Source organism: Manis javanica, chromosome 2, assembly GCF_040802235.1.
Source record: "Manis javanica isolate MJ-LG chromosome 2, MJ_LKY, whole genome shotgun sequence".
NCBI classification, from domain to species: domain Eukaryota; kingdom Metazoa; phylum Chordata; class Mammalia; order Pholidota; family Manidae; genus Manis; species Manis javanica.
In genome coordinates this window covers 50,348,495-50,361,979 of record NC_133157.1, presented here as the reverse complement: position 1 = coordinate 50,361,979, position 13,485 = coordinate 50,348,495, and the positions used below count along the sequence as shown (strand labels likewise).

Genomic DNA, 13,485 nt, shown 5'->3' with positions numbered 1-13,485 from the left:
TGATGCTTTCTTAATCTGTTAACTTGCATTTTTTATTAGTTCTTAATTTTCAGCCATCATATTTTGAATATTGTTTTCCCCCATTTCCTCAATTCTCTTCTTGAATAATTTCTATTAGACAGTGTCTGAGCTTCTCATTCCAACATACTTTATATATAATTACAATTTTTCTTCTTTGTTTCTTTCTGTTGTCTTAGATTTAACAATTTTGTTAGCTTTGTGTACTATTCAACCTATCCATTGAGTTTTAATTGTTATTACTAATTTTAATTGTTTTAGTTAGCATTTCTAGGTATATCATTTCATTCTTTTTCATATTTTTCTTTTCTTGTTTTGCAAATCTGTTCTTTTAAATATATACTTATCACCTTTTTTTCCATCAAGATTTAAAAAACTCTGGTGTATGAGTTTTTCACAATGGCACGTCTTGGGGTGGCTTGCTCTTGGCTCCTCCAATTCCAAGGGCAATATTGAGCCAAGGTCTGACCATGGTAGCTCAATTCCATTTTACTATTAAGAGTTCTTTGTCTTTGCTTTACTTACTTATTTATTTATTTATTTAGCATGAGATAAAAATAAAAATCACTTATGACATTTTATTTTCCACATCCTCATTAAAATTCATTTAGGATTTATTAATATTAATAAATTTTTGCTTTCATCTTACTACTTCTAATTCATACATTGTTAAATATCTGTGCTACCTTTGTTTACTGCATTATTCCTTAACTTACATGTTAAATAATTATTTATTGTGTTGATTTTTATAGGATGAATCTTCAAGAAGAATTGGATAAACTGAAAGTGCATATGTCTACTGATAAGACAACAGTTCAAAAGTTGAAAATATGTATGGCAGAAAAACGAGAAGGTACTTCTGTGAGAATAAATATTCAGTGCAGGCTTTAAAAAATTATCCAGTTCTTGATGTTTTGTTTTCAATTTCTTCTAAGAATCTTGCCTTTATTTTTTCCTCTTCCCAGTGCTTCCCTAATTGATCCTTCATTAACATTTTCACCTTTCATGATAAAATCAAATAGAACACCTAAAAGTCAGCTTCATAATTTATTAAAAATTCTAAAGAAATGTTTGATGAGGAGAAAGGTATTCATTTTTTATTCATAGTTTTACTAGTTAGGCTTGTTCAAAGTTTTGTAAGTAATCCAGAGTTACTGTACTCAGTTTCAATAATTCATTTATATTTTCATTGGAAATTACATTTTTCTAGAAATCATTTCATTCTCATTTAATGTCCTGGGGTCAAAATCATAGAAGGTAATTTGGAGATCTGCAAATCTGTAACCCTCCTGACCATTAGCCTTAAAGTGTTTAGAAAGAGGGGGGATGTATCTGTTCCAACTGAAAGGTTATTCTTTTGTTAAAATCAAGATATTTACTATTGACTTCAGTCCATACTTCAGTACTAAATTAGAATCAAGTAAAATAAGGTTAATATGAGGATTTCTTTTTACTTAACTTTGATATGGCTTAACTGTTACCATTATACTTTTTAGGCACTGACAATTTATACTTAATAATTTATTCTTAATTAATTTGTATTTTAAAATTAAGGTTTCATACGCCATTCATCTGGCTATTGTCTTAATTACTGTTGTTCCAATTTCTCTTACTTAGGGGCAATGGTGACTTCTGAAGGCCAGTATTTGAAGCCTTCTATTTTGCACCATTGATTTATATTCATATTTTAAACTTACTTCTTCACTGGCTTCTGAAACACTGATATTCCTTCCTACTTCTATTGCCTTAATCTTCTGTCTCTTGTACTGGAATCTCTTTCCATTTGTTCCTTAACCTTTGGGGTTCTTTGTGACTTTGTCCTTGGTTTCCTTTTTAAAAATTATATTTTTATTGTTTTTGGAAAAACTATACCTACTTACAAATTCAAGGAATGATAAAGGATAAAAAGAAGAAAGCAAAGAAAAACCCTGAGTTTGCAAACACTTAAAAATCAAAATTCAATATTAAGTAACTATTAAATCAAACATCTCTTAATAATTATAAAAAGAAGCTTAGATAAGTTGTATAAAAAGAAAACCATATGGTATGGTATTCTTAAAAAAGATATTTATATATTATGTTTTTTGGAATCAACTAAATGAAACAGATGTATAAAAGTAAAGGAACTATTGAATATTAGGTAAAAGTTTCATTACTTGAAGAAATACTAATTTCTAAGAGTACCTCTAACATTAAAGAGAAGGTTCCAAAAAGATTGAAGATGGAATTACTTTGTATTTTTCAAATTATATATTCAACTTCAGGGCATTTAAAAAATTAACATCTTGCCAGGCAAGATGAAAAAAAATCATCTTTGTAGAACATTTCATTTTATTGCCCTATATTTTTAGTTTTATTCATTAAATTACCTCTTAATTTTATCAAAGTCTCTAACTTTGTATATTATAACTATGAATTCCTCAGATTTAGAGTGTTATTTCTATACATTATGTACTCAGAACTCTTCACATTTTTTTAAAGCTGTGGCCTTTCTATTCATGAGTTCTTTATTTCAATTGATTTCTTGGTTAGCCAGTTATAGTTGAAAGTATGTTTTTTTCCATGAAGGAATCAAACTAACCATCTTAAAATAACAAATATTTTTAGATGTTTGAAAATGTGTTTCAACAGTCTTTACAGTCAAGGGATAAACTGGCTGGGTATAATTTTATTGAATCAAATTTTTTTCTCTTAAAACTTTCTAGATATTACTCATTTTTAATTAGATAGTTACTGTGAAGGTGTTTTATGGAGAGGTGTCTGATTTCACCTTCCTCCTGTACCTCACTCCTTGTTTTGGATGTGACTTGCTTTCTGTATGTGGATGCCTAATCTTTGACTTTTAAACTTGATGTTCCAAAATTTAAATAAACTATGTTTTGATACTTTGTTCTAAATCATATTTTCTTGGATTATCTTTTATAATAATTTGTTAAGATCTTCCTTCATTCCAAGGAAATTTTTCTAGCATATATTTTTACATATTTGATTTGTATGCTGTAATTCAAGGACATCAGTTTTTTATGTTAGATTATTTTGTGTCTGACTTTCAGTTCTATTTTCTTCTAATTCTTTAATCTTTGTTATTCTTTCTATATTTTATTGCAATAACTTTCCTTCATCAGTAATTAAATTTTTAGCCATCTATAGTCTTTCTATTGTTCTTGCTATTATTTTATTTAAGTGTATAATGATGTTTTTTATTTTCAATTTATTGCTTCAGTTCTTCAAATTACTGCTTTGTATCCTTTGAATGTCTCCTATTTTTCATATAAATTCAGGGTTAAATTTCCTTTTAATTGGTTTTGTTCCAGATTGGATTTCTATATTTTGTTAAATGCTCCACATTTCACTCCACCTTCTAGACAAGTGTTTCCTGATCTGGAACAAGTGATCCTAGGGATTCAGATTGTTATCTGACTTTAGCTAGACTCATATGTAACTAGCCCTAGTGGTTCTCATCTTTCCCATCTGAGAATCATTTCTACTCTTCTTTATTCCTTTCTGTGGATTCAGATTTATATTTGGTGTCATTTTCTTTCTTCCTGAAGGACTCTGTTTAATATTTCTTCCAGTGCACATCTGCTGATGATAAATATTAAGTTTTTGTATATCTGAAAGAAAAATCTCTATTTTGTCTTTATTATTGAAGCAGATTTCCACCAAGTATAGAATTCTGCATTGATTTTTTTTTTCCTTGGTACTTTAAGAATTTTAGTCTGTTATCTCCTGGCTTAATTTGCTTCCAGTGAGAATTTTGCTGTCATTGTTATCTTCTTTCTATTATACGTAATGTGTCTTTTAATTTTATTTTTTCTCTGTACTGTTGGAAGCATGAACTACCCTTAGACTGGTGTAAACTTTGGAGATTTTTTTCCCTCTAATCCTTTTGGGTGGTTCTTTCCTTGGGTTGTTTCCTCACATGCATGTGCTTATCAGTACATAGCTGAAGACTTGAGAGGGAATCTCTGTAGATCTTCAGAGCTGTCCTCTCTCTGAGCAGATTCTTCTCTTTTCTGGCACCTTGCCCTGCAAACTCTAGTATCCTTGGCCTCCCTGGACTCTGGGGTCTGTTCTTCAATTTAAGAAGATTACCAGTCACCATCTAGGGCCCCCCATTTATGTTCTGTGGCTTGGAAACAAACTCTCTAGGCAGTAAGCTAGAGCCATCATAGGGTTTTTACTTCATTGTCTTGCCCTTTCTAAGGGATAACTACTTTGCAATGTCTTATGCCCAATGTCTGAAAATCACTTTTTCATATCTGGTGCCTCTGGCTTATTTTTATTGTCATTGAACATGTTTTCCTTGGATTAAAATCCCAAATGTATATGAATAGTAATTTCTCTCCACCTACTAGATGTGTATTTCTTATTTCCTACTGTTTATCCCACTATTTTCACAAGGATTGCAAAAGTTAAGCATGCCCTTCAAAAAAACTCATTACCTTTCCTCTCACATAAGTTCTTACTCCTCTATTACTCTCATATAAATACCTTTATCCCCTACTATACCAAATTTCTCTTTATAGAAAATCTGAGGAAGGCCTTAGCCAAAGAGAGCTCCCAATGAGAAGGCCTCCAAATGGAGGCCAAGTGGAGGCAACTGGGCTAGGCATACAGGTACGGATATCGAATATCGTTGGTGGGGGGACCTGAGTCCAGAACTGAACTTGATTTATAGCCTGAAACAAGGCTGTAAGTGAAGTTCACTTCTGTTCCATGTATTTGTTTCTGTGCCACAAAGGGACAAAGTCTAAACTTATAGAGCCTCTTAGGCCCACATTTGTAACTGGCACATTATAACTTCCACCCACATTTCTTTGGATAAAATGTCATTTTATTAAATACAACTAGCAACAGTTAATATTATCAGCATGAGTTTTTGTGGAGGTAGGGAGAGCATATCAGGCTTTTTTAGGCCCTCACCCATAATCTTTCTAGGAATCCTTTTGTCTAGCTGAAAGGTTGTACCAGGTACCATTGCTTTTAGAGATTATTAGGAACAGGCATGATGGTCAAACCTAGAGGCCATGCGTTAATGTCAGTGTCTTACATTTGGCCTTTTTCCTGCTAGTGTTGCAGTGGCTGCTCCTTTGATATAGTGAGAAATAATTTCATTTTCCTACCCTAAAAAGTACTGGGATTTATGAACTTCCATATGCATATGGCCACTTCCTTTTCTGAGCTGTTTTTGCTATAGTACCTAGTCAAGTGCAGCCAACAAAATCCAACTCAACTTTCAGCATTCAAGATTGGAAGTTCCTTATTGAATGGTGTTACAAATTTATTAGCTATAGTTTTTGTCTTCCATGTTATATTCTGTGGCAGTTTGCCAGATGTTTGCCACTACATAATGTGAATCACCACATTCACAGTCTCCTGTATTTTTTTGCCATCCACCACCCAGTCCCAAAATTAATGCTGCAGAATTTAGGTTTTTATTATAGCAACACCCTACTTATAGGTATCAATTTCCATACCTGATAGCTTTAGCTGTAAAATGAACAACCACAAAATCTCAGAGACATGCAATAAAATACATTTATTTCTTGCTTTTGGTTTCTGCAGATCAGTTGGGGCAGATGTGCTGCAGGTAGGAATTCTCTTATTTGGCTGGAGCAAGTCAGCTGCAGGTTGGATATTGGATTCATACTGCTCCACATGTCTCAGTCTCAAGCTTAGTCTGAAGAGGGACAGTAACTTCCTGGGAATGTTCTTTTCAAAACAAGTGTTGGAAACTTCCAAGGGAAGAGCAGAAACACATTTATATTCTAAGCATATAACAGACACACTCATATCCACTTTCCTTTACTCAATGCAATTCATATGGCCAAATTCAGTATCAGTGGATCAGGGTTCTCTATATCCATGAAGGTAGAGAACGAAGGGAGTAAGCATTTGCTGAGAAACTATCTACCATGTAAAAGCATAGATCAAATGAAAAAAGAAATACGCTAAGGTTATTAGTATATGTTGCAAATATATGGCTTTCTAGATGGTCTGGCTCAATCCAGGAAATAAAGCATTTAGTATGGAATGAATGGTTTGCAAATTTCAGACTGCCCTTAATAAGTAAAAATAACTAATCAATACTAATAAAAGCAAATAAATGTCCTAAATGAATGAATTTCCTTAATAAAAAATAAAATGTCTTAAGTAAAAAAATTACTGAAAAAAGAAACAAACTTATACTTTCAAAAATAGTCAGCATACATACTGAGTTTAGAATATCTGGCAAGTATCTCAAATTTATTTACTGTTAAGGAAAGGTGGATGGTTACATAAAAAAAGAAACTGAAAAAAATCAGGCCTTGAGATATGGTCATCCTACTTTAACTTATAGGTAAGTCAAGGGAAAAAACTTTAGGACCCATTGGGTTTTTGAAGCCAACATTCTTCAGAAGGAATAAAATTATTATATGGCTCTAGAGCGTATTATGCTAAGTGAAATAAACCAGGCGGAGAAAGACAAATACCATGTGATTTCACTTATTTGTGGAATGTAAAAACAAAACAAAACAAAATGAACAGAATAGCAGTAAACTTATAGACAGTGAGAAGTGGCTGGTGGTTACCATGGGGAAAGGGTTGCAGGGGGTGGGTGGGAAGGGTGAGGGGGATAAAGGGGCACAAAAATTTTCAATCATAAGTTGGTCACAAGGATGGTTGTACAATGTGGAGATATAGTCAATGGTTCTATAATATCTTCCTGTGTTTACAGATAGTAAGTGCAGTAGTGCGGGTGAGGATTTAATAAAATGGTTAACTGTTGAAATGCTGTGTTTTATACTTGAAACCAATATGAGATTGTATATCAATAATACTTCAATAAAAAAAACAGTTGTGAACTGTATAGCAACATGGAAAAATGAAAACAGTTGCTTTGTTGGTGATCAGACTTCGGATGATTGTTTGCTTTCCATCCTAGTTTTTAAGTTGCCAGAATTAGGAGAATATTGTTTATGTAATTTAAAAAATGTAATAAAAGTATAAATTTGATGGAAAAAAATAAAAATGCCAAAATATCATTTACTTCTTAGCATAATTAATATCAAGTAATTCTTGTTGGCCATAGTTCAATTATACAGTCATTGAGAGAATATTTAAATACCTAAAAATTTAAAGAGAAAAAATAAGAAGTTTCTAAACTCTATGCAATACATTTTGTAAAAAAGGTTTTTTTTTACACCACTTTTAAGTGCTCTCTGATCTAGCTCTATAAAGAGCATTCCTTGTGACCCTCTTCTTAATATGTTAATATGCAGATTTCCTAATCTCACCTTATTCTCTTATTTAATGACTTCCTAACTGATAGAAAATAAAGCCCACATTCCTTTATCTCACAGTAATCTAGCCTTGCCTACCTTGTTAGCCTTATCTGCTGTATGCTTAGCCTAATTTTTGCACCCTGGTTGGAAAAACCAGCAAAACAAACCCCAAATGTGCTCTGCTATTGAATACTTTTGGGCAGTTTTGTATAGTACTCTCTTCCTTTTCTTGTCAGTTCTATCTGGAAAAGACTTACTCATCTTTAATGATGAATTAAAAACAGAAAGTCAGTTATTGTTGAAAGGGGATAGTTATAAATAATAAAAGATATTCCTCTCACTCATATCACCCAGGAAATTCAAAGAATTTTAGAAACTTTGTGTTGAAAGCCAGGGAAAAAGACCAAATACATATCTCATTATAAGTAACTTCTAAAGTAAAACTTACTTGCTGTGATCCTTATTTTACTTTTCCTACAACTGAAATAAAAATAGTAATATTCTTTAGGAAATTGCCAATACACAAGTTGATATGTATTTTCACCTTTCTTCATTTCCCATGTTGATATAATCCCAAATAGATCTTTAAGAAAGTTTGTGCAGGAAGCATCATGCTGAGATGTGTAGAAAAGTTAATTGTAAGGGGAGGAAAATAATTTATTTCTACCTTTTTAGTTCTTATCTAAAATCCCTGCATAAAAGAGAGATAAACAAGACAAAAGCAGTTCATTAACATGTATATCTTATGTACACATGGGGGATACCCACAGAAAAATGTGTAACTCTAAGAGGTAGCTTTAGAATTCAGGATTACATATCATCTTAGTAGGGAAAGGCGAGGAGAGATATAGGCCTCTTAGGGGAGAGTAAATGACTTTAGAAAGATTAATGGGTCCATAGAAGGATAGATGGGAAGTTTGACAGTTTGCAACACAGTTTGGGTTCAGTTGGACTTCTAGTCTCTCCCATGATGAGAGTTAAATCTTCCCTTGTTAATGAAACTTTTTGGTCTGGGGGATAGAGAGAAGGCAATGACAACTGATGTCCATCTGGGGGATTTTTAGGCAGAAAAGAGGAGTTCAGAGAAAGCCTATCTTACCTAGCATTTGCTGCTTTTCAAGTATGAACAGCTCAAAATAATCAATATACCAAACTGGCATATTTTGTCGTAGCATATTCTGCAGCTCCTTTTAAGAACAGATTAAAAAATAATTTGTTAAAATAGCTAAAAGAAGAAAAAGTTGCAGAATAATTTAGATTGATTTGTTAATGTAATCCAAGAGAATTAAGAGAAAAGAAAACACATAAGATAGAAAAAGTTTAAACAACTATTAACAAGTAAAGCTTAAAAAGAAAAAGTGAAAAGAAGAAATCCTGAGAAAGAATATAAATCAGAATGAATTTTTATAGTAGTAAAAATAAAAGTTAAGCATTTAAAACTAATAGATTTAAAATAAATCTCCAGTAAGATAATGCATGTGCCCATACAAATCCGTAGGACAAAAATAGAAGTGAGTATTTCTGAGTAGGTCCTCTTAGTTTATTTCCCAAATCCTGAGATCCTCGAATGGGAAGAGAATCAAGGGGAAGAGAATTGGATCATTCCTTTCCATGGCCTGGGCCTGGCTACTAGAGTATTCTCTATAAAACCTGTGAAGGTGAGAAAGTTTTCAGCAGAAAACTACAAGTGAACATGGTCAGCCAGTCCACAAGTGGACCTTGCACACAAGGTACAAAAGCAGTCATTTATTTTTATAGTCTTCAGCATTTATTTTACAGGAGTTATTTAGTTATTTTCTTAGCACTCACTGCTCTTTGAGTATGAAACTATTTTCTTCTTATTTTTTAAGAGTAAATATTTCATTTGAACTGTAGCAGATATTTAAATGACTAGAACAGATTAATTATATTTGCATATCATGTCTATACTGCTGAAAGAGTGTTGTAAATGAATTCAGCACCATGGTGTTAGGGGACTAGAAAAATAAACTTGGGAACCAATAGGTTATTATCAAGGTAAAGGTACATATTCCCCAGGTGGCAAATTCTACCTATTCTGGCATTTATTTTCCTTAGGATAGTGTTCTATTTATTTCGTGAGTACAGAAGTCTTAATTGGATATGTCATGTTTCAAAGACAAAAGAAATACCTAATTCACTCTAACAAACTTGTTAGTCACTGTTTATACCAAGAGGCTTTCTATTCTACAGAGAATAATATTGTTTTCTTTTTCCTTTGTTGATAAATCAAAGTTTTACACTGACCTACAGCAGCCAAGCATACTTTAAAGCAAAATCATCTCAGTTCAGCACAGATCTGTATCCTTATGTATTTTTTGCCCCCTTTTTGATTCTTAAGAATTGCTGTATCCTAAAAATAATTCAGTAAGTAAATAATAGTTAAATTTGTCACAGTAATTTATCTGTTAAGAAAATATATATAGGTTTTAATGTACTTAAGTTTTCATAATATTAACTGAGGTTTTATGATTTTTTTCCCTTTAATGTTGATATGCTGCATGTACATTTTTGCTTGTTTTAAAAGAGGTAGCCAAATGCATGGCCAGCGTAGGAATGATTTATACAAACAACTTAACCCATAACCTGGGTTTCCATTTGTTATAATGTCACAGTTTTTCTGGAAATGTGATTTTTATGGCTTACTCTGCCCAGTGCATGAACTTTTAATTGAAAAAAGGTAGTGATAGGAGGTGTTACAGTTTCAGTCCACCCTAATTCTGTTAGTGTTTGCTGTTCAGCAGTCATTCTGATCCTCCTGGCAGGGAACAAGATCCAGAGAACAAAACTAGTAGTGACTGTAGATAAGAAAGCAATGAATTCTGCTTTTAAGGCAAAGGGGGAATAGTCTACAAAAGAATGAAAATAGGCTTGAAAGTACAGCATTGTTAACCTGCAGATCTGTTGTACCTTTGAAAATCTTATACTAAAAAAAAAAAAAAAGACACTACAAAGATTCATAATTCTGTGACTGAAAATCTTGAAAAAGGTCACCATTCAGTTAATAGCCAAATATTTGATAATAAAAAAGACTAAATTATTTATTATTGAGAAGCCATAGAACCCTTGCTCTTAAGATGATAGGACAGTGTTTCAGCAGTATATGGGATACCATTATATATTATTTATTCTTTACCAGAACAACTCTTCAGTTACGGTGAAGGTGACGAGGTCAAGAAGAGTACTCCAGACAAGAATGGGAAAGAAATGTCGGAGCAGACATTGCAGAAGGTAGTCTAATTTTTAAGATATTGAGCTGAACAAGCTAAACCTGAATTTTAACATAAAAGATTATATTTTAAAAAGAGGGCTCTGAACTTAAACCTGTGTGAATCCTTTATTTAAATTCATAATTCAAAACCATTGGCTTGCCAAAAATGGGTTAACAGAATCAATATTAGTTAAATAAATGTGGAAGCATTTTGTTTCTGTTGACATAGATTAAAAATATTTTCAAAGATGAAATGAAGAGAATGACAGTCGAAATTATGAAAATTTATGTTACATGTGCTTATTAGCAGTTTAAATTTAAAATTGGACATGATGAGGTACAGATTTACAATATTTGAACTAAAACTGAGCATAGTTTTAGCTTCACAGCAAACTGGTAATATGTTTATAATTGTAATTTTAAACTTGAAAATAAACGTGGTTCATTTCATTTTAGGTAAATATTTATGCCCATATGTACAGTTCTTTGTGTTTCATAGAACCACTCATGTAAACCCTATAGTCATTTTATATTATGCCTGTTATTAATAGCAAAATAGTATTTAAAAACCTTAACATTTTATACTTATAGTTTTGTATGTAAATGTTCAATTAAGTGGATTTGGTTGCATGTTAGCACTTTTTGTTACTGTTTTAAAGAAAATATTCTTTCTGTAAGTTTAGTCTAGTACCTGGTTGTCATTTGACTACACTGGATATTTAGATAAAGCTGGAACTGCACAATGTATAAACAAAAATATTAATGTAACTACTCACGTTTCTTTCAACTGTGAATTGACTTGTAGGAAATCTAGTGATGTTCAGCACATGATGTGATTTCTTACGCTTTTAACATTTGCCATATGGTGAGGTAACAAAGGCTGCCTTCTCATTATTACTGAGTAACACTATCAGGTTAACATAATGATATACAGAACAAGAAAATGCTCATGTTTACTTACCTTAAAGGTAAAATGAGTTAATTGAAATAAAATATGTACGATCAGCTAGAATGTCGCACAGTTTATATTAGCTTATTGTCTTTGTTTCAGAACAATATTTTTGTTTGCCAGGTTTTGTATAATTTTTATTTCTATGGATATGTAACAGTATGCTACTACTTACTACTGCCTTAGGGTAAAACCCTAAAGATATCCATTATTTCACTCCAACTGCCATATATGACTGCTACCAACAGCAACTGGTTTTATTGGACTGTATGTCAAATTAATATACTCATTTGTCGCAGATTTTTAATATTAACCTAATGCAGTTGAGTGAGTCATGATTTTACCCCTTTTAAGATGAATTTCCTTACTTTAAAAGAATGAATATGAAACTCATTCAAAATAGGTTTAAAAGATAGTAACAATGTGGAAACAATATTTGTTTGCATATTAGAAATGAAACATATTAGATTATTTTATAAATAATGTATTAACATATTACACTGTCATTGGATGAACTGTGTCCCCCTCCAAAATTATTATGGTAAAAGTTCTAATCTCTAGTATCTCAGAATGTGACTGTATTTGCAGATGGGGGTCTTTAAGAGTTAAGTTCAAATGAAGTTATTAGGGTTTAGGCTACGTAATCTGTGGTACTTTGTTATGACAGCCCTAGCAAAGTAACTCAGATATTTCACAAAGTCAAATGTTTTGTTTCAGTTTTGAAAGGAGCCATCTTTTTCAGAATGACTTAAATGTTCAGTACTGGAGGGAAAGTATGGACTTGAGCTGATTTGTAGTGCACACACCAAATGCCTTTAACATTTCCCTGAACTTTTATTCTCAAATATATATTGAAATTTTCCTTTCTGATTTCGGAAGCTTAAAATCAGTTCAGTGACAATTTTTGAGAGTATACCTGGAATATCACTTTAATACATGCTATGGACTTTCCCTTTTTAAAGTCTTTAAAGTAGTATTACTGTTTTGTTATTTGTCCTCCATTTCAAATCTAAATGCAAACAACTTTGACCAGTTCTTAAGATTAAAAATAGATTCACATTAGGTAGTTAACAAACTTAATCATTTTAGACAAAACAAAGACAAAACAAACTTTAAACAGGTATTTTTCCATTGGCAAGTTATACCCAAACTTTAACTGGATTTTAGTCAAGAAAATAATGCTTATTTCCAGAATTAAAATCTCATATTTAGGATGTTTGTTACATTTGTTTATATCATGTTATATTTTTTTAAAAGTATATTTGATTTAATGCTAATTCAACAATATTTAGTACAAGTAATTATATTTCAGTTCCTGTAGTTTTATTAATAGCAATAGAGATGATGATGATGATGATGATGATAACGATAAACTGTTCAGAACTTTCTGTCCACCAGGAATTGTGGTATATGATCATGTTTAATACTTAGAACCTGTAAGATAGGTGTTATTTCACAGATGAGGAAACTAAATGTAAAATAGGTTACATATTTTATCAGGTAAAGCAGCCAGAGTTGTAAGATCCATACCAGACCAAAATTCAATTTCCTCTAAACCATATTGCTTCTATTGATAATTTTGTATCACCACTGTCAAATCGAACTTAAAAGAAATGTAATTATTTCTTTGCACAAAATGCCTTTTTAAAAATACAGTCTATTCTACTCACTCCACCCTGGAAAACTAATGTGCTAAAATATTTTAAAATATGTTTATGTAAAGCTGGATGAATTGTGTCCCCCTCCAAAATTGATTAAATCATCAAGTAATGTATTGACATTTTATATTGTTATGAGATGAATTTTATTTTGGATGAATACTGTTTTGGGCAGTGATTTAAAACCACTGAGAGAAACAGGAGAGATTATTCAAAAAGGTGATATTATTTGTTTGTAATATTTTTCACTAAATGGAAATATTTACTAAATGGAGAGTAAAATTTGGAGATAAAGTGATTTGGAAAAAATAAGAAAGTTTAAGTCAGAGTATGTATTTTTGAACGTCTGTATTTTTTGTCACA

The 13,485-nt window shown here is 31.7% G+C and overlaps 1 protein-coding gene across 5 annotated transcripts in view; it reads left to right on the top strand.

Annotated features, from left to right (window-relative positions):
- The window catches only part of CNTLN (centlein), a 318,921-nt gene that overhangs the window by 206,856 nt on the left and 98,580 nt on the right, over positions 1-13,485 (top strand). For all 5 annotated transcript variants that reach the window (XM_073228458.1, XM_073228457.1, XM_037018671.2 and 2 more), the window contains 2 exons: positions 771-871; positions 10,444-10,535. In XM_073228458.1, the coding sequence (XP_073084559.1) occupies positions 771-871; positions 10,444-10,535 (193 nt within the window). The remainder of the gene's footprint in view (positions 1-770; positions 872-10,443; positions 10,536-13,485) is intronic.